A 25,026-nucleotide genomic window follows, 5' to 3' on the forward strand; every position below is an offset into this window, starting at 1 on the left:
GACAAAAGGAGGCTTAGAGCCACAAGCACAGGCCAGCCAGGTGACATGCGCGTCCATTCATGAAACACTAGGGCTCTAACAAATAGAGATAGATCGGACATGGACAAACTTTCTAACTTGGGGGCCTCCTGGTGGGCTGGGTGGGATTATCCCCAAGCCCCCTCCCTGCCCTTTCCTCCCCTTCCTCTGATCTTTCAGAGGCAGAAAGTGAAGGAAAGACGGGAAACGTTTGGATCCCAAAAGGGTTGGCCTTGGTCAGGATGAGACGATGGATGAGAGAGATATTGTCTATCCATGAGACCCCGTATTGCCTACTCCTGGGATAGAATCCTAGAGCTGGATGAGACCCCCAAAGGCCATCCAGTCCAACCCCTGCCATGCAGGAAGGCACAATCAAAGCACTCCCAATAGACAGACAGCCTCTGTGGAAAAGCCTCCAGAGAAGGATGCTCCACCACACTCCCAGGAAGGATGAAATGAGAAAGAGGGAAGGAAGGGTGAAAGGAGAAAGAGGGAAGGAGGGAGGAAAGATGGAAGGAAGGGTGAAAGGAGAAAGAGGGAAGGAGGGAGGAAAGATGGAAGGAAGGATGCAAGGAGAAAGAGGGAAGGGGGTAAGAGGGAAGGAAGGATGAAGGGAGAACGAGGGAAGGGGGAAGAAAGAGGGAAGAAAGGATGAAAGGAGAAAGAGGGAAGGAGGAAGAAAGAGGGAAGGAAGGATGAAAGGGTGGAGGGAAGGAAGAAAGGAAGGAGGAAGAGGGACAGAAGGATGAAAGGAGAAAGAGGGAAGTAGGGATGGAGGAAAAAGGGAAGGAAATATGAAAGAGGGAAGGAGGGAGGCAGGAAAGAGGGAAGGAGGGAGGAAGAGGGAAGGATGAAAGGAGAAAGAGGGAAGGAGGGAGGAAAGAGGGAAGGAAGGATGAAAGGAGAAAGAGGGAAGGAGGGAGGGAGGAAAGAGGGAAGGAAGGATGAAAGGAGAATGAGGGAAGGGGGGAGGGAAGAGGGAAGAAAGGATGAAAGGAGAAAGAGGGAAGGAGGGAGGAAAAGGAAGGAAGGATGAAAGGGTGGAGAGGAAGGAGGGAAGGAGGGAAGAGGGAAGGATGAAAGGAGAATGAGGGAAGGGGAGGAAAGAGGGAAGAAGGGATGAAAGGAGAAAGAGGGAAGGAGGGATGGAGGAAAGAGGTATGTAGGATGAAAGGAGAAATAGGGAAGGAGGGAGGAAGAGAAAGAGGGAAGAAGGGAGGGAGGAAAGAGGGAAGGAAGGATGAAATGAGAAAGAGGGAAGGAGGGAGGGAGGAAAGAGGGAAGGAGGGAGGAGGAGAAAGGGAAGAAAACATGAAAGAGGGAAGGAGGGAGGAAAGAGGGAAGGTAGGATGAAAGGAGAAAGAGGGAAGGAGGGAGGAAGAGGGAAGGAAGGATGAAAGGAGAAAGGGGGAAGGAGGGAGGGAGGAAAGAGGGAAGGAAGGATGAAAGGAGAACGAGGGAAGGGGGGAGGAAAGAAGTATGTAGGATGAAAGGAGAAAGAGGGAAGGAGGGAGGAAGAGGGAAGGAAGGATGAAATGAGAAAGAGGGAAGGAGGGAGGGAGGAAAGAGGGAGGGAAGGATGAAAGGAGAAACAGGGAAAGAGGGAGGGAGGAAAGAGGGAAGGAAGGTGAAAGGGTGGAGGGGAAGGAAGAAAGGAAGGAGAAAGAGGGAAGGAATGATGAAAGCAGAAAGAGGGAAGGAGGGAGAGAGGAGAGAGGGAAGAAAATATGAAAGAGGGAAGGAGGGAGGAAAGAGGGAAGGTAGGATGAAAAGAGAAAGAGGGAAGGAGGGAGGAAGAGGGAAGGAAGGATGAAAGGAGAAAGAGGGAAGGAGGGAGGAAGAGGGAAGGAAGGATTAAGGGAGAACGAGGGAAGGGGGGAGGAAAGAGGGAAGAAAGGATGAAAGGAGAAAGAGGGAAGGAGGGAGGGAGTAAAGAGGGAAGGGAGGATGAAAGGGTGGAGGGAGGGAAGAAAGGAAGGAGAAAGAGGGACAGAAGGAAAGAAGTGAAGGAGGCAAGGTGGAAGGAAAAGGAAGAGAAAGGATAGGATGGTGAGAGGTGGGGGGACTGAGAAAAAAGCCCAAGGGGTTCCCCATGCCAGGGACAGAAGGTTCTTCTCAGATGGAGAATTGGTCACCCTGGCCATCTCCAGGTAGACCAGAACCAAAGAGCACCCAGGGTATTGTGAACATAGGTGGTACACTTCCAGAGAGTAGGAGGAAAGAAAGAGAGATTGGCCCCATAAAAAAGATTCGCCCCATTCCGCCATCCCTGTGTTCCTTGTTCTGACATGGCCAGTGGGCCCTTGAGGGTGGTGGGGTTCAATGGGATCCCTTGATTCCTGAACCGGACCCCCTGTAGCTATGTGACAGAGCTGACGGAGCGCATCAAGGCCAAGGCCTCTCCCGGGGGCAGCGTAGACGGGGGCCTGGAGGACTCCATCGAATACTTGCGCTTCTTTCCCAGCTTTGTCTGGACCCTGAGGGACTTCACGCTGCAGCTGAAGCTGAACGGGAAGCCCATCACTGAGAACGAGTACCTGGAGAATGCCCTGAAGTTAAAGAAAGGTACCTTGCGCCCCACTGGGTACCACCTGATCCTGAAGGCCATGCAGGGGCGGCCCTGGTTGGGACTGGATGGGAGGCCGCAAGGAATCCCAGGAGCTGCAGGTTACGTTTTAGGGCGAGGGACCCAGAAAACCACCCCCGAGTGGTCCTTGCCTAAGAAAATCCTAAGGAATCCATGTGGTTGCCATAAGACAACAGGCAAGAGAAGTTTTGGATGGCCAAGTGCAGCTTGGGCCAAGCCAGTCATTCAAAGACAATTTTTTTAAAAAAAAATCCTCAAAGGCAGGGCTGTCCAAACTTTTGAAGCCAAAGGCCAGTTCACGGTCCCTCAGCCTGTTGGGGGTCCAGACTAAAGTCTGAAAAAGACATGGACGCATTCCTATGCACACTGCATTTGTAGTTCAAAAAACCGTGAAAGAACAATATCCTGTATATATTCGAGTATAAGCCTAGTTTTTGCAGCCCTTTTTATAGGCTGAAAAAGCCCGTCTTGGCTTATACTAGAGTCAAAGGTATTGATTACCTCTGTTATTAGTATCATTTTTATTACATTTATTATTTTACTCTATTTATTATTATTATTATTATTATTATTATTATTACATTTACATTATTTTACTCTATTATCATTATTACATTTATTATTTTACTCTATTTATTATCACATTTATTTTCTCTATTATTGAATTTTATTGCATTTGATTGTAATCTATTATTATTATTATTATTATTATTATTATTATTATTATTATACATTATATTAGAATCCTAGAATCAAAGAGTTGGAAGAGACCTGGTGGGCCATCACCTAGTCCAACCCCATTCTGCCAAGAAGCGGGAATATTGCATTCAAAGCACCCCTGACAGATGGCCATCCAGCCTCTGTTTAAAAGCTTCCAAAGAAGGAGCCTCCACCACACTCCCTCCGGGGCAGAGAGTTCCACTGCTGAACAGCTCTCACAGTCAGGAAGTTCTTCCTCAAGCCTTATGAGGAGAGGCTTAAGGAGCTGGGCATGTTTAGCCTGAAGAAGAGAAGGCTGAGAGGAGATATGATGAGAGCCATGTATAAATATGTGAGAGGAAGCCACAGGGAGGAGGAGGGAGCAAGCTTGTTTTCTGCTTCAATGGAGACTAGGGTCTGGAGAACAAGCCCTGTGAGGAGCGGCTTAAGGAGCTGGGCATGTTTAGCCTGAAGAAGAGAAGGCTGAGAGGAGATATGATGAGGGCCATGTATAAATATGTGAGAGGAAGCCACAGGGAGGAGGAGGAGGGAGCAAGCTTGTTTACTGCTGTCCTGGAGACTAGGACGCAATGGAGCCATGGCTTCAAACTACAAGAGAGGAGATTCCATCTGAACCTGAGGAAGAACTTCCTAACTGTGAGAGCTGTTCAGCAGTGGAACTCTCTGCCCCGGAGTGTGGTGGAGGCTCCTTCTTTGGAGGCTTTGAAACAGAGGCTGGATGGCCACCTGTCAGGGGTGATCTGAATGCAATATTCCTGCTTCTTGGCAGAATGGGGTTGGACTGGATGATGGCCCAGGAGGTCTCTTCCAACTCTAAGATTCTAGGATTCTATGATTCCTGAGTACCCCTTACGGGGTAGAGAAGAGACAGGGTAGAAATACCATAAATAAATAAATAAATAAATAAATAAATAAATAAAGGGCAACCTTTTTTGGAAAATGTGGAGCGGCAGCAGAGAAGGAGAGAAAGGAAGCCAGGCAGGTGCTCAGCCTCCCAATCATGAAGCAGCAGTGATGGCAGTGTGCACCTGGGGCAAGCCAGGCAAAGAAATAAAGAAAAGATTGTGGGGGAAGAGAGAGAGAGAGGGGGGGGGCCAATGGGATGGGAGGGACGAGGCCAGACCCACCTGGAGAGAAGACGACACTTAATCAGGGCCCATCCACCATTTTTGGTGACCTTATCCCCAAGAAGAAAGGAAGGAGTGAAGAGAGGAAGGAGGGACTTCATCACATTGAAGCAGGGAAGTGTTTGGTAGAGTAGAGCTCAGTCATACTCAGTAAGGCTGGGCAACCACGGAAAAATTTGTTTCTAAACTCGATTCGTTTTTAGGGGGTTTTTGCGTTTCGTTTTTTAAAAGAATTCCAAAATTTTTCTCTAAAAAAGTTTGATATTTACGAAATTTTGGAAATTACGAAACAAATACGAAACAATTACAAATCAATTCGTTAATGGCGGACGCGATTGTGCAATACGCTAAAAAAAAACCTCCAAATGGGACAGGGGGAACTTCTGAAGCTTCCCTCTCCCTCTGTTGTTGACTGTTGGTGTGATAAAACATACAACAACTATGAAACTTGCACCAGACATACGGGAATAATAACGAAACAATTTCGAAACGATTTCAAAACAATTACGAAACAAATACGAAACAATTACGAAACGAATTGAAAAATTCGTTTCGATTTTTAGTTGCTCCAGAACGGTTCAATATCGCTTCGTTATCAAAAAAAAAATAACGAATTAATAACGAATTACGAAATTAACGAACGAAACCGCCCAGCCCTAATACTCAGTTTAGAAATGAAACAAATGATTTCCCTACCTTCTTTGAAATGTCATCTGTCACGCGTCTTCAATTCCAGAAACAGAGAGGGTAGGAAAGTGGTGATGCACTCTCCTGCCTTCTCTCTCCCCGCTGGAAAACTGCATAGAATGGAGCTGTGGTATTTAAAGTGAGGTCCAGCTGCCTTCATTTTACAGAAGGTTTATGAAACTTGGGAAACTGCAGTTCCTAAGACCATCTCATGGAGACATGGCATTTAAAGTAAGGTCCAACTGCATGTATTCCACAGTGTAGATGCACCCAGAGAATGGTATGGACTTTGGGAAACAATAACTCCCAGGAGGACTCCATGACATTTAAAGCGGGGTGCAAGAGCATTCATTCCTTACTGTAAATGCAGCAAGAGAAGGGTATGGACCTTGGAAAACTATGACTCCCAGCACTGCACAGCATGGAGACATGGCATAATAATAATAATAATAATAATAATAATAATAATAATAATAAATGGAACTTTGGAACACAAATCGAACTTGGAAAAAGGAGACAAAGGAAGGCCTCATTCTGGCAGCCCAAGAACAAGCCATTAGAACCAATGCCATCAAAGCCAGAATTGAAAAGTTGGCGACAGATCCCAAATGTGGACCCTGCAAGGAAGCGGATGAAACAATGGATCCCATCCTCAGCTTCTGCAAGAAGACTGCGCAGACAGACTCCAAACAGAGGCACAACACCCTTGCTCAGATGATTCATTGGAACTTATGCCACAAACACCATCTGCCTGCCACAAAGAACTGGTGGGATCTCAAGCCATAAAAAAGTTACAGAAAATAAACACACCAAACTCCTCTGGGACTTCCAGATTCAGACAGACAAAGTTTTGGAGCACAACACTCCTGACCTCACGATCGTGTTAAAAAACAAAGTATGGATTGTCAATGTCACAATCCCAGGTGACAGCAGGATTGAAGAGAAACAACTGGAAAAGCTGACACGATGTGAGGATTTAAAGATTGAACTGCAAAGACTCTGTCACAAGCCAGTCAAGGGGGTCCCAGTGGTGATGGGCACACTGGGTGCAGTGCCTCAAGACCTTGGCGTGCACTTAAACATAATTGGTGCTGACAAAATTACCATCTGCCAGCTGCAAAAGGCCATCCTGCTCAGATCTGCACACATTATTCGCCAATACATCACACAGTCCTAGGCACTTGGGAAGTGTCCGATGTGTGATCCAATTCAACAGCCAGCAGAGTGATCTTGTCTGCTGTGGACTCATCTTGTTGTGTTTCAAATAATCATAATCATAATGACATTTAAAGTAAAAACTTGGTGAGCAAAAGGTAATGGCAGAACTTTCTCCAACAAGGGCACTTTTGTCTCCTCCCACAATTTCCTCTCTCACAAATCAGGGAATGTTTCATTTTAAACCTGAGAGCAACAAATGCTATCACATTACAGAATTGGCCAAATATTCAGATCATTACCAAAACTCCACTTCCCCACCACCTCATGAAGTGTTTGAAAAGAATGCTGTATCCCATGCTTAAGGTAGACAAAGAATGCTGTACTCTACACTTGAGCCCAACCTAATGTGATGAACACAATAGCTTCCCACATTTTAAGTGTAGTTGTAACGAAGCGTTAATCCCACCGCTTGTCAACCAAAAATGTAAAGAAGCAGCGCTAATCTCACTAAAATGCCACCAAAAATTATGTGAGGAACCTTCTTTTAAATATCAATTAAGCTGCCACCAATATGTTTAGAGACGCTGGTTTATGTCTCTGTTTATCTTTAGTTGGGTTGTGAGGTGATTTTGGTAGTGTGGAATGCACCAAGCATAACAGCAATGGAGGAGGCAGGTTTGAAATAAAAAGAGAACAAGTTTTATTGTTAACAGAACGTAATTGTTGCAGTTTTGAGAGTTTGAACTTGGCACAAGGCTTGATGTTACAAAATGGCTGGTTTGAGATACTTTCAGGCTTCTGAATGTTACAAATCTACAAACTCCTTCTTTAGTGAAGTGCTTATACTATTCCAGAGTTCCCTATTGTGAATGTCCACACTGTTTGCCCTATACTCGGAACAAACCACTGATCACCAGTCTTTCCTTACTGGCAATCCTGAAAACCCCCTCTGTTAGATTCCTTAACCTAAGTAATCTAACAAAGTAACACCTTCAGCTCTCTTGCTGAAGAAATATTCACAAATTCTAGGAACTACTGAATTCTCACAGCTTCACAACAGAGCCCTAACTAGCTCTGCTCTTCTCCGGGTCTCCTCCACCGGACTAAACTACTTTCCCCCAGAGTCCTTTCTTGACTCTGCTATTTCCCAGAGCCCTTAACTGGCTCTGCTCTTCTCCGGGTCTCCTCCACCGGACTGGAGCTTAACTGCCACTTTCCCACCTTTTTCTCCTTAAGCTCCGCCCACCTTCTCTGAGGCTTTGTCTTGTCACCATGGCAACCTATCCCTCACAGCTAGGCCATGGCAATAAATGTAATACATAAATGCAGTTTAAACACAGTACATTAAACACTCTATAATAAACATTATAAATAACACTTTATAATGAACACATCTCTACACCTTCCTCCCCAGAAATATTATTTTTGCATATTTCTTAATCCTAGAATAGCAAAAATAATCTCACATATTATTTAACAATATATACATATACATCAATTCTGAAAGGGAAACGCATCATAGTTAGGTACATTTCAACTATACATATATACAAACCTTTAACCTATGAAATTCTAGTATCATCTATGGATGTGGTATCAAAGTCTCACATTTTTATACTTATACATATATTCGTAAATATCTATTGCCTATTGTAAAACATATATACCTACCACACTTTATTATAATGGGATTATATCTTATATCTATGGTATGGAACATATACAGTTCACCACTGTAATAACATCATATATTTTATAAGTCTATAATAAAACAGTATACCCATTTTGTTTAAATATTACACTATACTATTTTATACTATATTACACATACATTAGATTTTAAAAGCTAAATCCTTTTCCATGGAATCAGTATTGATGAAACACCTTCCAATGAAACTAACAGGCTAACACTAAACCTATATCTATATAACTTACCTGAATAAAACTATCCTTGTCTAAATGTGTTTCTATCCCATTAACATATATAATTGACTTTCTACCTAGTCTGGTCAATTTATAAGACATTTATCTATTTACCATACCACAACTTTTTTCCATACATATGGTCCCACTTTGTTAATAGCCCACACAATAGTTAAACTCCCACATTTGATCATTGACATGTCTTAGTGTCCAATGTCCCATGGTTCAAACACAACCTCTGTTGTATTGGACCAACTGTCCACAGCAATGTCTCTTTATGATGATCTTTTAGCTTCTTTCTTCCACTTCTTCGTTTCTTCTTTTTAGGTTTCTTCTTTTGTCTGACCTTCCAATTATCAGGAACAGTTTTGTTTCCATCGATTTTCAGGGCTTGAACAATGGCTTGCTTCCATGAAGCATCAGGTTGCGGTGAACAATCTGGAATTCCTCGAGCATCCCTTCTTGGCACTGAAGAGAACTCACTGTCCTTGGAAGAACGAACACGAATATTGTCCTTCTTCATGGCAAGCTCATCACTGCTATCTGGACAAACTTCCAAAGCTAGAAATTGCAGCTTTTTCTTTTTATCATCACCAATATAGTCTGTGTATATTAGTTTTCTTGTCAGTCTATCAGCTTGGCTTTTATTCTCTCTTTCCTCTCCGTTCAAGGATAAAGGAGATCTCTCTTCCGACACATGGCCAAATCTTCTTTTTCTGTTTACTTTCTCTTCAGATGTATGGATCTTTGTTTCACAGAAGACCCCTGGATATTCTGAACTCGCATCAGCTTCTACTGTCACATCCAGAGTTTGTTTTCCTTTAGCTTTCTCTTTTACTTTTATTTTATTGTCTTTGTCAAAATGTTCGGCTGAGGTAATTTCTTTATGTGGCGCTAAAGGAAATACATCTTTTAAGGTCAAGGATTCCTCTTTCTCCTCAGAGTTTATCACTTGTCTTTCCAGACCTATTGTTTCTATACTCTCTTCACTGGCTCTCAAATAATCAGCCACTGGAATCGGCTCTGCTGCAGGGCTTGTTCCTCGTTTGCATGGTCTCTTCTGGCTGTACACTTCTGACTTTATATTTGGAACACCATCTTCAGCAATAAATCTATAGAGTTGTTCTTTTGCTCTTTGTTCCTGTTGAATTTCTTTGACTCCTCCTGTCTTCTTAATAAGCTCAGCAACCGTAGTGCTAGATTCTGGCTTCTCGTCCCCATCTTGTTGTATGGCAAAACACAGGGCTTTCTGTTCAGGGCTTTCATTGTTACATTCCTTCTCCCCATACGCCATCTTACAGTATTTAATCTCTTCAGCCAAATCATTTCCAATTAAACATTGATATGGTATGTCAGGACTGACTGCAAAATCCCACACACCCTTCCATCCTTTATATTCTATTGGCAAGGTCACCACGGGTGTTGGGATCGCGGGACCTAAACCTTTTAATCTTACTTCAGAGGTTGGCTGCTGAAATCTCTGAGGTATTATTTCGGGATGCGCGATGCATACTTCGGAACCTGTATCTCTGAGTGCTTTCCTGTCTTTGTGATCAATATAAATGGTTTCTAAGTAGTCCTTAGATGGGCTGCCTGACAGGATGAACAAACATTGTTTCTCTTGAGGCTCTGAGCTTGAACTCTCCTTTGGAACAGTATCTGCTTCTGCCCTTGGTGTTTCTTTCATTTTATTCACAAAGAGGGTTGTTTTCTCTTTCCTTAACAAGGGACATTGATATTTTAAATGATTACATTCTCCACATAGATAGCACCGTCGTTTTACCTCAGGAGCAGTTGGTCTTATTACACTCTGCCTCCTACAGGTGGTGTCTTCTAAGTCAGCACCCTTTTCTTGCTGTGGGCGCTTTTGTTGTGAATAAAATGGCTGCCTGTTTGTTCTTTTGTCATTTGGCAGATCTTCCCCTTTGAATCCTTCTTTCAAGGTTGTTATTTGATCCGCCATACCCGCTGCCTCTACAATCGTGGATGGCTTGCGATCTTGAATCACCCAACGAATTTCATAAGGAACTAATTGGAAAAATTGTTCCAATTTCAAAAGTTCCCTCAGCTGATGATAATCTTCTACCTCAGACATCTTTATCCAACTATCAAACAGTTGAGACAATCTAGAGGCCACCTGAGCAAAACTTTGAGTTTTATCTTTCTTCAACGTCCTGAACTTAAATCTATAATATTCAGGAGTCAATCTATATTCCTGTTGAACCTGCTTCTTAAACAGATCATAGTCTCTACAAGACTCCTCCGGCATCTGTCCATAAATCTGTAAAAGCTTCTCATTTATCTGAGGCCTTAGGTATATCATCCATTTGTCTTTAGCCAACCCAAAATCTCGACAACATCTTTCAAAAGATATAAGGAATTTCTCTGGGTCATCTCCTTTGGTAAATTTTGGGAATTTCTTTGTCAAATCTGGGGTATCCACTCCAGATCTCCCTTCCTGGACAACACTGGATGTTTGTGCCAAAGCCAACCTTTGTTTTTCTAGCTCAAACTCCATTCTCTTCAATTCTAACTCCCGTTCCAATTCTCTCTCTCTTTCTCTTTGTCTTTCTTCAAACTCTCTTTCCCTTTGTTTTTCTTCAAATTCTCTTTGTTTCGCCTCTCTCTCCATCTCCAATTGTTTTTCCTCCATCTCCAATCGTCTCATCTCTAATCGTTTTTCCTCCATCTCCAGTTTGTATTTATAAGCCATTTCTGACATAGGCACTGGCTCTGTCTCTATCTCAGAGCCCGAACTTTCTCCTTGGTCTCCCTCTCTTTCTTCAGCCAGCTTTCTCTGCCGCCTGGTAGCCATGTTTTCAACAACTTTTACCTCACAACTTATTTTAAAATTAAACTTAAGGCACTCGATTAGTTGTTACACGAATCCCGTCGTCTGCCACCAAAAATGTAACGAAGCGTTAATCCCACCGCTTGTCAACCAAAAATGTAAAGAAGCAGCGCTAATCTCACTAAAATGCCACCAAAAATTATGTGAGGAACCTTCTTTTAAATATCAATTAAGCTGCCACCAATATGTTTAGAGACGCTGGTTTATGTCTCTGTTTATCTTTAGTTGGGTTGTGAGGTGATTTTGGTAGTGTGGAATGCACCAAGCATAACAGCAATGGAGGAGGCAGGTTTGAAATAAAAAGAGAACAAGTTTTATTGTTAACAGAACGTAATTGTTGCAGTTTTGAGAGTTTGAACTTGGCACAAGGCTTGATGTTACAAAATGGCTGGTTTGAGATACTTTCAGGCTTCTGAATGTTACAAATCTACAAACTCCTTCTTTAGTGAAGTGCTTATACTATTCCAGAGTTCCCTATTGTGAATGTCCACACTGTTTGCCCTATACTCGGAACAAACCACTGATCACCAGTCTTTCCTTACTGGCAATCCTGAAAACCCCCTCTGTTAGATTCCTTAACCTAAGTAATCTAACAAAGTAACACCTTCAGCTCTCTTGCTGAAGAAATATTCACAAATTCTAGGAACTACTGAATTCTCACAGCTTCACAACAGAGCCCTAACTAGCTCTGCTCTTCTCCGGGTCTCCTCCACCGGACTAAACTACTTTCCCCCAGAGTCCTTTCTTGACTCTGCTATTTCCCAGAGCCCTTAACTGGCTCTGCTCTTCTCCGGGTCTCCTCCACCGGACTGGAGCTTAACTGCCACTTTCCCACCTTTTTCTCCTTAAGCTCCGCCCACCTTCTCTGAGGCTTTGTCTTGTCACCATGGCAACCTATCCCTCACAGCTAGGCCATGGCAATAAATGTAATACATAAATGCAGTTTAAACACAGTACATTAAACACTCTATAATAAACATTATAAATAACACTTTATAATGAACACATCTCTACAGTAGTACTCAGTGGAATTTAGTAAATGTGATGAACAAGGAAGGGAGGAAGCAAAGAAGCAAGCAAGTTTGTAGGGAGGGAGGCCTGGAGAGAGACGTCCGGTGGAAAGTTGAATGGGGGCCACATTTGGCCCCTGGGCCAGACTTTGGATATGCCTGTTCTAAGGGGTCATAATTTTAAAAGGGAGGAAGAAACACAAAGTAGCATTTTGTCACAATGTTCATTATTCTAAAAGGTTGTGAAGAGATTCTTTTTCTTTGCATTCCTTTCTTTGGAATCCGTTTGCTGAATGCCCAAATGAACTTCCCAATTAACTATCTGAGCGACAGGGAACCTGCATGAGCATCCACTGGAATGGTGAAATCTTGCAGCTGGCACCCCTTGGCTAAAACTGCCTCCTTGGCCTACTCAATCCTTCTCTTTTCTGCTACTTCCCAACCAACACTTTGGCCTTGGGACACAAAAAGGTGAAGTCGAACATGACCCCCGCCCCCCATAAGAGATAGTAACTTATAGTTTTGCTAAGGGCAAGGACGCCAGGCTGGATAATAAGGGTTAAGCCTTGGTCAGTTTGGTGTGTATCATTTAATCAAGGCTTTGTGCCCTATTTGCATATGTTTACAACAGAAAGTAACCAATTTATTACTGAAAATCATGCCACAAAAGTATTTGAATTTTCCCACCTGAGGCACACCTGGGCTCCTGATGGTCCCCCATCTCACAAACAAGGGACTCTCTTTCCCCCTCAGGGATATATTTCCCCTTATGGACACTGGGGGAAGGTAGTTGGGTTTACTCTCTGTATTATGATTTCTATATTTTCATATTTTCTCCTGTATTTCCATATTTCCCTTCATGTATTTGACCTTGCCCTGACCCTTTTGCCCCCTTCCCCTCTCCTTGGGGGAAATCTACAAGGAAGCTGCCCTGCCTCTGGAAAAGCCATCAGCGATCAGGAAAAGACCCTTCTCTTTGGACATTCTTTGCATGGACAATAATCAAGGAAATCCTTCTGACTTCGGAGTTGGGTCACCATTAGGATTTAGGCTGGATTATAAGGGTTAAGCCTTGGTCAGTTTGGTGTGTATCGTTTAATCAAGGCTTTGTGCCCTATTTTCATATGTTTTCATATATTACTGAAAATCATGCCACAAAAGTATTTGACTTTTTCCACCTGAGGCACACCTGGGCTCCTGAAGGTCCCCCGTCTCACAAGCAAGGGAATCTCTTTCCCCCTCATTGAGATATTTCCCTTTATGGACCTTCCTATGAATAATATGAACCATGGACACTGGGGGAAGATAGTTGGGTTTACTCTCTGTGTTATGACTTCTATATTTTCATATTTTATTTCTATATTTCCCTTCATGTATTTGACCTTGCCCTGACCCTTTTGCCCCCTTCCCCTCTCCTTGGGGGAAATCTACAAGGAAGCTGCCCTGCCTCTGGAAAAGCCATCAGCGATCAGGAAAAGACCTTTCTCTTTGGACATTCTTTGCATGGACAATAATCAAGGAAATCCTTTTGACTTTGGAGTTGGGCCACCATTAGGATTTCCGTTTGGCAGACTTTTTAATCATATAACCATGGGGGGAATATAACCTTAGGAAAGTCCTCTTTTCCTCCAAACCGTTTTTCTTTCAAACATCTCCAGAAAGAACTTCCACCCAAGTCTTCCCCTTTGTGTCATATCTGATGCCGACATGAAAACCCGGATTTCTTTAACATATGTTTATTGCCTTCACTCATGAACAAAATAGAATGGCTTGGCTGACAGACCCCCCCACCCGGGACAAACTTGTCATAATCCACTCCAGAATGCATTGTCTCCCTTCATCCCGCCTCCCTCCCTTCTGATTCGCTGGAGCGTCGAGGCAGCAGGAGCCTCCTGATAGGCTCTGGCGCCCCTGCAATTGACCCTGATGCATGGGGGACGGCCAAGCCTCCTCCCAGCTGTTTGCACATCAGCCAATTTTCAGCTCCTGCCAGATCTTAGAACAAAGCCATGCTCACAAGGCAAATTTCTTGAACACAGGTTTATTCAGTCTTTACAGGATTCGTAGAAAGAGAGATCTGAGGGTTTCCCACCAAAGTCCAGCAATACATCTCCCTTGGTTCCTCCCCCCTTCTTCCCCCCTTATCTCAAGTTGTGGCTACATTTCATTCCCACATCAACAAAGCATCTCTTCTGCCAGATGGCTCCCCTATCAAACCATAAAACACAACGATGTCAGGAGGGAGACTTCGAGGCCCGGAGGAGGCTTTGGCTGTGTTTTCTTAACTCGAAGGCCACATCCTGACACCAATCCCCTTCAAGCTGGGCGGGAGGGGGGAGGGGGAATTTTGAAACTCACAGCTCTGTAGTTTCTATAAAAATGGCCTTTATTTCTGTAACCACATGCTCTGCTTGGCGAATGATTGCTGCTCTGCATCCTTTTCAGCTGAATCGCTAATAAACCTCGGTGGCACTTCCTTCCACTTGGTGAGACCTTTTATTGGGAAAAATCAGGGATTGGGTGCTTCTCTCTGTCTCACCAGGGTAACGAACTCTTCGATGAGTCTAATTGGTCTCTGCCTCCTGGCAAAGACCCCTAAATTCCTGCTCTAAAACAAAGGGAGTCCAGTGGGGACCACTTCTCCCTGTCTCCTCCTTCCTGTGCAGGGGACACCCCCGACGTCCAGCTGTTCAACTTGCCCCGCAAATGCATCCGCTTCTTCTTCCCCACCCGGAAGTGCCTCATCTTTGACCGTCCCACCAGTCGGAAGAACCTGCACCGCTTGGAGCAGATGGAGGAGAGTGAGCTGGAACCCGACTTTGTGGAGCAGGCCAACCAGTTCTGCAACTACATCTTCTGGACCTCCAAGGAGAAGACTCTCCCAGGGGGACATGTGGTCACTGGGCACTGTGAGTCCCTCCCTCCTGCCCCCCTTCCTCTGAGCCAATGCCGCAGTTGTAGCATGATGCGGTGCTATCTCTGGCCTCCACTTTGTTCCTCTGAGGTTTGTGATGGTTTGTGAGCATAAAGGCCAAAGGGGCCAAGGACCTGTACCTCTTCCCCTTGGCTTCTTCCACACTGTGCTGGGCATCATTATCTGACACCTGCCTTACGTCACTGCCTTCCTCCTCACAGTACTGGCCAAGTTGGCAGAAAGCTATGTGGAGACCATCTGCAGTGGGAAGGTGCCCTGCATGGAGAGCTCAGTGCTGGCCTTGGCGGAGATGGAGAACACAGCCGCAGTGGAGGAAGCTGTGTCCTGCTATGAGAAGCTGATAGGGCAGAGGCTGAGCCTGCCCACAGAGAGCATCCAGGAGCTGCTGGGGGTCCATGCTGAGTGTGAGAAGGAGGCCCTCCAGGTGTTCATGAAACGTGCCTTCAAGGACGATGAGCTACGCTTCCAGATTAAGCTCATGGTGAGTTGCCCCCCAAGATGAGCCATTGATAAGGCCTGAAAAGGGGGGGGGGGTCTCATGGGGAAGGGATCCCCAGGGGCAGAAGGGGCACCAGTCCCACTGGCAGCACTCCCAGCCCCACGGGATTGGTGTCTACAATAAGGTTTACAATAGGAAAAAGCAGTAAAATAAAGCAGAAGCAAAATGCAGCAGTTTAACCGAGCAGAAGCTTCCAAACACAACAGCAGAGCAAATGAGCTTTAGCTATTCAAGGAGCAAAGGCAGGCCTTATTGGAAGGAACTAAGTTTCTATATAGGAAAGTTAAGTGTCTCACTCTCTGTCTCTAAGTATCTCAAGACATCTTTCATGCTGTCACCCTCCTCTCTGGGTGCGGATTTCCACGTGACTGTGGACTTAGGAAGGGAGGCATGTCCTTGAGAGTTATGAGTCTTAGCGAACAGGAGATAGCAGGGAGAAGAGAGAGACAGGCACCGAGGATAACCTATAACACTAACACCAGCTGCCCGCCTACCCTTGACATCAGAGTGGGTTGTAACCTTATGGAGGGCATGATCGATCTTCTGGCTGAATATGGCTGCTGGAGAAAGCGCTCCATGCCCCTTGGCAGCCCTTCTGCGGCTCTTGGGCTCTCAGCCATATCCGTCCTCTGTGCCTCCTTTTCTGCCAGAAAACTCTGGATGACCGGAAGGAGGAATACTGCCGAAGGAATGAGCAGGAATCCTCTAAACACTGTCAGGCCCTGCTGGCCTCGCTCTCCGTGGAGCTGGAGGAGAAGGTGCACAGTTGGGTCTACTCCCAGCCCAACGGACACAAGCAGTTTGTGGAAGACCTGAAGGATGTTGAGGAACGATACTACCGGGAACCTAAGAAGGGGGTGATGGTAAGGAAGGAAAATAGGAAGGAAGGAGGGAGGGAAGCAATGAGGGAAGGAAGAAAAGAACGATGGAAGGAAGGGCTGGGCCATGAAAGACAGTCATGCAGGGCTACCCTGGTGATTCTTGGCCAGATCAGAGAAGTTCACGCATCCAGGCATAAAAATAAGTAAATATTATTAGGGCTCGGCAGTTTCGTTCGTTAATTTCATAATTCGTTATTAATTTGTATTTAAATTAGCTTACGATCCGATATTGAGCCATTCTGGAATAGTGTGAGGAGTTTTTTAGATTCGAAACAATTTTTTCAATTTATTTCGTTATTGTTTCGTTATTGTTTCAAAATTGTTTCGAAATTATTTCGTAATTATTTCGTAATTATTTTCGCATGTCTGGTGCAAGTTTTATAGTTGTTGTTTGTTTTATTATCACACCAACAGTCAACAACAGAGGGAGAGGGAAGCTTCAGGAGTTCCCCCTGTCCCGTTTGGAGGTTTTTTTAGCATATTGCGCAATCGCGTCCGCCATTAACGAATCAATCATGAAATTTACGAAATTTCGTAAATTTTGAAATTTTTAAAAGGAAAATTTCAGAATTATTTAAAAAAACGAAACGCAAGGGCCACCTAAAAACAAATCGAGTTTAGAAACAAATTTTTCCGTGGTTGCCCAGCCCTAAATATTATGCCAAGGTAGCACACTCCCAACCAAACCTGCAACGCAAACATTAGTGGCAACGAGTGGGTCTCAGTGGAGGAATAAGAGGGCCGCAGCTGGTATGTCAGCATTCATGTTTGTTTATTTATTTATTTATTTATTTATTTAAAAGTTTTGTATACTGACCTTCTCACCTCTCTTGAGGGACACAGACCGGTTTCCAACCAAAATATCACATACAGTCAATAAAATATCATAATTCATATTACAATAAAACATTAAAACAGCAATTACATTCAATAACTATAGTGGTCAGTTGTCACTAAAATAGTTGCTCGTCACCCTCCATCCATATCTCAGGGTGTTGGCTCACTCGTCGAATGCCTGCCTCCATAACCACGTCTTCACCTGTTTCCTAAATGTCAGGATAGAAGGGGCGATTCTGATCTCCAGTGGGAGAGAGTTCCAGAGTCAAGGGGCCACCACCGAGAAGGCCCTGTCCCTCGTCCCCACCAGACACGCATGCGAGGCTGGTGGGACCGAGAGCAGCGCCTCTCCAGACAATCTTAATAATCTTGATGGTTCATAGGGGAGAATACGTTCGGAGAGGTAAACATAGAACTAAAGAGTTGGAAGAGACCTCCTGGACCATCATCCAGTCCAACTCCATTCTGCCAAGAAGCAGGAATATTGCATTCAAATCACCCCTGACAGATGGCCATCCAGCCTCTGTTTAAAGGATCATGTTTGCATTGATGTTTGCATCATGTTTGCATTGATGTTGCAGATTCCCAAAGAACAGCCCTCCAAATTCAGAAGCTGAGGGAAGTGACCTTGTGTTGGTAGCCAAAGGTTGGGGAACGGGTGCCCCCATGGGCCCCCCAGAATCCCCTCACTGGTGCCAGGAGAGGGGGTCCTTGGGGCAGATCCTTTGGCAGTGTCCAGTCCAGGCCTTTCCTGACGGTCCTCCTGAGCTCTGCTTCCTCCATCTAGGCAGAGGAGGCCCTGAAGCAGTTCCTGGAGGGCAAGGATGCCATCAGCAGAGCCATTCTCCAAAGCGACACGGCCCTCAGTGAGAAGGAGAAGCAAATGGAAGGTGAGTTCTTGTGGGTTTTTTCGGGCTATATGGCCATGTTCTAGAGGCATTTCTCCTGACGTTTCGCCTGCATCTATGGCAAGCATCCTCAGAGGTGAGGTCTGTTGGAAGTGGGAAAATGGGTTTATATATCTGTGGAATGACCAGGGTGAGACAAAGGACTTTGTCAGTTGGGCTAGGTGTGTTAATGTTTCAATTGACCATCTTGATTGGCATACGATGGGCTGACTGTGCCTGGAGCAAACTCTTCTTGAAAGGTAATTAGATGTCCCTGCCTGTTTCCTCTCTGCTGTTTTTGCTGTGGCATTTTTTGAATTTTTTAATACTGGTAGCCAGATCTTGTTTATTTTCATGGTCTCCTCCTTTCTGTTGACATTGTCCACATGTTTGTGGATTTCAATGGCTTCTCTGTGTAGCCTGACATGGTGGTTGTGAGAGTGGTCCAGCATTTCTGTGTTCTCCAATCATATGCTGTGTCCAGGCTGGTTCCTCAGGTGCTCTGCTATGGCTGACTTCTCTGGTTGAAGGAGTCTGCAGTGCCTCTCATGTTCCTTGATTCGTGTCTGGGCAATCCTGCTGCTGCCTTTGGTGGTCCCTATGGAGACTTCTTGTCCACAGCTGCGTGGTCTACGGTAGACTCCTGCAGAAGTGAGAGGATCCCACTTGTCCTTTGCTGAACAGAGCATTGGTTGGATTTTCTTGGTGGGTCTGTAGATTGTTTGTAGGTTGTGTTTCCTCATCAGCTTCCTTCTGCGGTCAGTGGTTCCCTTGATGCCTGGCAAGAACATTTTTCCTTGGGGTGGATCTTCATCTTTGCTCTCGTGGCTTGTTCTCGGTCTTGCAGCTCTTCTGGTGTCTGAGGTGGAGTCTCCTTTGGCCTGGAGAGCCCAGTTGAGGTGGTTCAGTTCATCTTGGAGGAGGTGGGCTTCGCAGATTCTTTTTGCACGGTCTGCCAAGGCTTTAATGGGGCTTCTTTTTTGACTTGGGTGATGGTTGGAGTTTTTATGTAGATATCTATCTGTGTGTGTGGGTTTTCTGTAGACGGTGTGACCCAATTGTTGATCTGGTTTACGGAGGTGAGCCCCACTTCTGGCCCGGAAAGAGGAACTGGTTACAGGCCTCACCTTTCAGCAGTTAAAGGCCCAGAGCTGCATCAAGTGAACATTGTGTGGGAGGTGAGGGTCTGCAGAGGTTCACCCTTCTTTCCATTCCTCCCTTTCCTCCCTTTTCCTCCATTTGCTGGGCAGAAGCCCGGGCACAGGCAGATGCGACCCAGAGGGAGCAGGAGGTCCAGCAGCAGAAGCAGGCTGAGCTGGAGCAGAAGAAGCAGGACCAGCAGAGGAGCTGCCAGGAGAACATCCAGCAGCTGATGCTCAAGATGAAGCACGTTCATGAGCAAATCCTGGAGGAGCATAAGAAGATGCTGGAGAGCCGGCTGGCGGTAAGCATCTCCAGAGTCCCAGTGTCCGGACCCTTTAAACCCCCCCCCCCTCCTTTTCGCCCCTTCCACTACAGGAGCCCCTTCGGTCTGTGAAAGGTGTTGCACCTCAGAGTAGAGCCACCTTGCTTAAGGCACCAAGGGACACACCAGCAATTGATTTGTAGTTTTATTTAAAATAAAAGATAAAAAGGTCAAAAGGCAAAAGTATATTTCAAAAGATCATAGAATCCTAGAATCCTAGAATCCTAGAGTGGGAAGAGACCTCCTGGGCCATCATCCAGTCCAACCCCATTCTGCCAAGAAGCAGGAATATTGCATTCAAATCACCCCTGACAGATGGCCATCCAGCCCCTGTTTAAAAGCTTCCAAAGAAGGAGCCTCCACCACACTCCGGGGCAGAGAGTTCCACTGCTGAACGGCTCTCACAGTCAGGAAGTTCTTCCTCATGTTCAGATGGAATCTCCTCTCTTGTAGTTTGAAGCCATTGTTCCATTGCGTCCTAGTCTCCAGGGAAGCAGAAAGGAAGCTTGCTCCCTCCTCCTCCCTGTGGCTCCCTCTCACATATTTATACATGGCCCTCATCATGTCTCCTCTCAACCTTCTCTTCTTCAGGCTAAACATGCCCAGTTCCCTAAGCCGCTCCTCATAGGGCTTGTTCTCCAGACCCTTGATCATTTTAGTCGCCCTCTTTCTCTGGACACATTCCAGCTTGTCAATATCTCTCTTGAATTGTGGTGCCCAGAATTGGACACCATATTCCAGGTGTGGTCTAACCAAAGCAGAATCAATCCAAGGTAACATAGGTAAACAAGATCTATGAAGACACAGGCAAGGCAAAGTCCCTTAAGTACAAGACAAAGTCCTTAAAACATTTATTTATTTATTTATTTATTATTTTATTTATTTACTTTATATCTATACCGCTTTTCTCAGCCCTCAGGCGACTCAAAGCGGTGAACAACATCAGTACAAAACATCACAAAACAAGTATAGGGCAATTAAAATCAATTGTAACATAAATCATTAACATCAGTATAACAATCATTAGTGCCTCAACAGTAAAATCAGAATCCAGTCTCGTCACCCATTATTCCGTATTCCTATGTTCAATTACACTGTTTAATCAAATGCTTATTCAAACAGCCAGGTCTTCAATCTCCTCCGAAACACCAGCAGGGAGGGGGCCAATCTGATATCTGCAGGCCGAGGGGCCACCACTGAGAAGGCCCTGTCTCTCATCCCCACCAAGCGCGCCTGTGATGCAGGCGGGACCGAGAGCAGGGCCTCCCCAGATGATATTAGTGTCCTAGCCGGTTCATAGGAGGAGATACATTCGGAGAAGTAAGTAGGGCCAGAACCGTTTAGGGCTTTATAGGCTAACGCCAGCACTTTGAATTGTGCCCGGTAGCAAACTGGTAGCCAGTGGAGCTGGCGCAACAGAGGAGTTGTGTGCTCCCTGAGTGCCGCTCCTGTTAGCAACCTGGCTGCCAAGCGCTGGATCATTTGAAGCTTCCGAGCAGTCTGCAGAGGCAACCCCACGTAGAGAGCGTTGCAGTAATCTATGCGGGATGTAACCAGAGCGTGGACCACCGTGGTCAAGTCAGACTTCGCAAGGTACGGGCGCAGCTGGCGCACAAGTTTTAACTGTGCGAATGTTCCCCTGGTCACCGCTGAAACCTGAACATGAAAAGCTTGGTTAAAGTGTGAAGTTGCTCTGACACTGAGGCACATTCAGACAGTCTGTTTAATACTCTTGGGCCAGCATGAAGGCATTCCTATTGCCTCGGGCCTCTCTCTCTCTCTTGCCTCCCTGCGATCCTGACACTCCTTCACACTTTCAGTTCCAAGCGATCAGCCCTATCTAAATCACCGGCCCAGTCGAAGTCAAATCCCTCATTAGATGGCTGAGAACTATCCTCCGCCCTTCCTTCATCAGGCCCCTGGCATTCACTCTCAGTAGTTTCACCTTCCCCAGTGTCAAGCCTTGTTGTGGGAAACAACTGAACTCCTGGCCCCCCGATCCTGGTCTTCCTTGTCTAACACAGGAACATCCTTGCTTTCTAGGCCTGGGTAACAACGCAAAAATTTGTTTCTAAAATCGATTTGTATTTGGGGGTTTTTTTGTTTCGATATTTAAAATAATTACAAAATTTTCCCTTAAAAAAGTTCGGTATTTACGAAATTTCGTTAATATTTACAAAACATTTTGTAAAGATGGCGCCCTTTTTTTTTCAATATTTTTTCAATATTTTTTTAATTTAATTATTAATTTAGTAGAATAGGGAGGAGAAATTATTATTAAGGAGGGAAGGCAGGCACTCACTCTGGCGGGCCCTCAAGCGCTGCCGCCGAGTCGGGCCCGGCTCCTCCAAAGCTAAGGTTTCAGTGCGGAATTGGGAGAAGGGGGTCCCCAAAGGCCATCTAGTCCAGCCCTCTGCTATGGTCTCAATGCGAAATTGGGAGAAGGGCTCCCCAAAGGCCATCTAGCCCAGCCCTTAGCTAAGGTTTCAGTGCGGAATTGGGAGAATGAAGCACACCCACCGCAAAGGTGAGGAAGGAGGGACGGGCCGCCTTCCCGCTGAGGGTCGCTCGCCCTCTCGCTCGCTCGCTTGCTCAGCCGGCGCCTTCCCCGCCCTCTCCTCCTCCTCCTCCTCCTCCTCCTCCTCTTTCAGGCTCTGACTGGCTAAGGAGAGGAGAGAGAGGAGAGCTCCCAGCAAGCATCTAGCCTAGCAGCCATCTTACGTATTTCCGAAATGGACGGAAATACAAAAATATTTGGCGCATGCCGTTTCGATATTTAAAAACACTTCCGGGTTTAAAAATAAGTTTTGTAATCGTTTTGTAATTGCTAAAATTAACGAATATTTAACGAATTACAAAATTAACGAACGAAACCGCCCAGGCCTATTGCTTTCCATCTGATCATCCCCATCAGAATCATTTTATTTCGGTGACTTCTACCTCGCCCTTCTCACCCCGGAGGGGACTCAGGGCGGCTTACAAAGGCACAATTCGATGCCGGCAACAACATAACAGTAGAATAAAAACAATATAGCAGCAATTAAACAATTAACAATCTGCATTACCACAATAAAACCAATAAAACTGATTTCACCTAATTAACAGTCAGCGTTCGCCATCTCATAGTCCACATTCCAATTCCACTTTGTCAGTCCTGTCAGTCCTAGTCATCTAATTGTCTTTATCTAGTTGTCAGATTGCCCGAAGGCCTGGTCCCACAACCACGTTTTTAATTTCCTCCTGAAGGAGAGAAGGGATGTTGATGACCTAATTTCCCTCGGGAGTGAGTTCCACAGGTGAGGGGCCACCACTGAGAAGGCCCTGCTCCTCATCCCCACCAACCTCACTTGTGATAGCGGTGGGGTCGAGAGCAGGGCTTCCCCAGATGATCTCAAACTCCGGGGTGGGACGTAGATGCGTTCGGACAGATACGCTGGATCATTGATACCATCACTCTGTGATTCCAGCTGAGTCACAACAAAAGGGTTCTTTGGAGAGAAACAGAGGTCCCTTTGCAAGGGTGGCTCCATGCTAGGGCACTTGGTCTCCCAGTCGCCCCCCTCTATATTATTATTATTATTATTATTCACTTTATTTGTACCCGCGCAGCATCTCCCAAAGGACTCGATGTGGCTTACAAAGGTCAAGGCCTCAACACAACACAACACAACAATATAACACCAAACGCAAATTAAAAACAGTTAAAGCAATATTAAACGACATGCAATAAACAATACATCAAGACATAATAAAACTGGGCCAGGCCAGAGTAGTGGGTACAAGATTAAAAGTGCTGATATGGCAGGAGGTATACGAGGATTATAGGGCAAGTGCAGAGTGCGGTGTGCAGTAATCTTAGTTCTACTAAAGTGCTTTGAGGACTTGTTATTGGAGATTCCTATTCTGGAAAGGCACATTGGAACAGCCAGGTCTTCAAGCTCTTTCTAAAGACTGCCAGTGTAGGGGCCTGTCTAAGATCTTTAGGGAGGGTGCTCCAGAGTCGGGGGGCCACCACAGAAAAGGCCCTGTCTCGTGTCCCCACCAAACGCGCTTGTGACACAGGCAGAATCACGAGCAGGGCTTCACCAGATGACCAAAGTGAACGTGTGGGTTCATAGATGGAGATGCGGTCACGCAGGTAGGCTGGTCCCAAACCGTTTAGGGCTTTGTAGGTGAGCACCTGCACCTTGAATTGGGCTCGGAAGATAAATGGCAGCCAGTGGAGCTCCTTGAACAGGAGGGTTGACCTCTCTCTGTAAGGAGCCCTAGTCAGCATCCTGGCTGCTGCCCGTTGGACCAGTTGGAATTTCCGAGCCGTTTTCAAGGGCAGCCCCACGTAGAGCGCATTGCAATAATCCAATCTAGAGGTGACCAAGGCATGGACCAGCCCGGCCAGATCAGCCCCTCTCCCTAGCTTCTGCCCCACTCTCTATGGGTCCGCTCTCTCTCCCTCCCTCTTCCTGCAGGAGCAAGAGGCGCTGGTGAATGAGGGGCTCCAGGTGGAGGCCGGGCGGATGAAGGAGGATGTCCAGGACTTGAGAGAGAAGAGCGCCAGGGTCAAGGAGTTCTCCTGGACGAACACAGCCATGCTGCTGCTGATAGCTTGCAGAAACTATTGGCCGCAGATCATCGAAAAGGGTGTTGGACTGTTCATGTGATCAGGGTCTCCTTCCGCAGCCCCCTCCCCTCTCTGCTTCTTCCACTGCTGCCTTTTGTCCTTCGCTGTGGCCTTGTCCCTGTGGCTCTTTGGGCCAAATGCACTAGGTTTGATGTCGATAGGAACTTTAGGAGGGTTGTCTCCAAGGGGAGAGGACCCTTAGTTCCCACCAAAGAGGGAACGCTACTTTGGCAAGCCTTCAGAGAAGCCTGATTCCAACAATTTTATTAATAGGTTCTTGTGGGTTTTTTCGGGCTATATGGCCATGTTCTAGAGGCATTTCTCCTGACGTTTCGCCTGCATCTATGGCAAACATCCTCAGAGGTGGTGAGGTCTGTTGGAACTAGGAAAGTGGGTTTATATATCTGTGGAATGACCAGGCTGGGACAAAGGACTCTTGTCTGCTGGAGCTAGGTGTGAATGTTTCAACTGACCACCTTCATTAGCATTTGAAGGCCTGGCTGAGCCTGGGGAAATCTTTTGTTGAGAGGTGTTAAGCTGTGCTTGGTTGTTTCCTCTCTGCTGTTTTGCTGTTGTAATTTTAGAGGTTTTTTAATACTGGTAGCCAGATTTTGTTCATTTTCATGGTCTCCTCCTTTCTGTTGAAATTGTCCACATGCTTGTGGATTTCAATGGCTTCTCTGTGTAGTCTGACATGGTGGTTGTGCGAGTGGTCCAGCATTTCTGTGTTCTCAAATACTATGCTGTGTCCAGGCTGGGTCCTCAGGTGCTCTGCTATGGCTGATTTCTCTGGTTGAAGGAGTCTGCCGTGCCTTTCATG

At 45.7% G+C, this 25,026-nt stretch overlaps 1 protein-coding gene across 1 annotated transcript; it reads left to right on the forward strand.

Moving 5' to 3' along the window:
* The first annotated feature begins 99 nt into the window (after window positions 1–99).
* On the forward strand, window positions 100–24,246 carry LOC137095679 (guanylate-binding protein 1-like). The gene is made up of 8 exons (XM_067462455.1): window positions 100–131; window positions 2,381–2,586; window positions 14,751–14,993; window positions 15,220–15,500; window positions 16,169–16,381; window positions 18,024–18,126; window positions 19,374–19,582; window positions 24,055–24,246. The coding sequence occupies exons 1-8, from the start codon at window positions 100–102 to the stop codon at window positions 24,244–24,246; spliced, it is 1,479 nt and encodes a 492-aa protein (XP_067318556.1).
* The last annotated feature ends 780 nt before the right edge of the window (window positions 24,247–25,026 follow it).

The sequence above is a fragment of the Anolis sagrei genome, chromosome Y (assembly GCF_037176765.1).
Source record: "Anolis sagrei isolate rAnoSag1 chromosome Y, rAnoSag1.mat, whole genome shotgun sequence".
Taxonomy (NCBI): Eukaryota; Metazoa; Chordata; class Lepidosauria; order Squamata; family Dactyloidae; genus Anolis; species Anolis sagrei.

What these genes read in the sequence shown, in the direction of transcription:
- LOC137095679 (XM_067462455.1), top strand. Translation starts at nt 100, where the DNA reads ATGGACAAACTTTCTAACTTGGGGGCCTCCTG. An exon ending in GCTTCCAGATTAAGCTCATG is followed by an intron (nt 15,501 to 16,168) that starts GTGAGTTGCCCC and finishes CTTTTCTGCCAG; the next exon opens with AAAACTCTGGATGACCGGAA. An exon ending in AACCTAAGAAGGGGGTGATG is followed by an intron (nt 16,382 to 18,023) that starts GTAAGGAAGGAA and finishes TCCTCCATCTAG; the next exon opens with GCAGAGGAGGCCCTGAAGCA.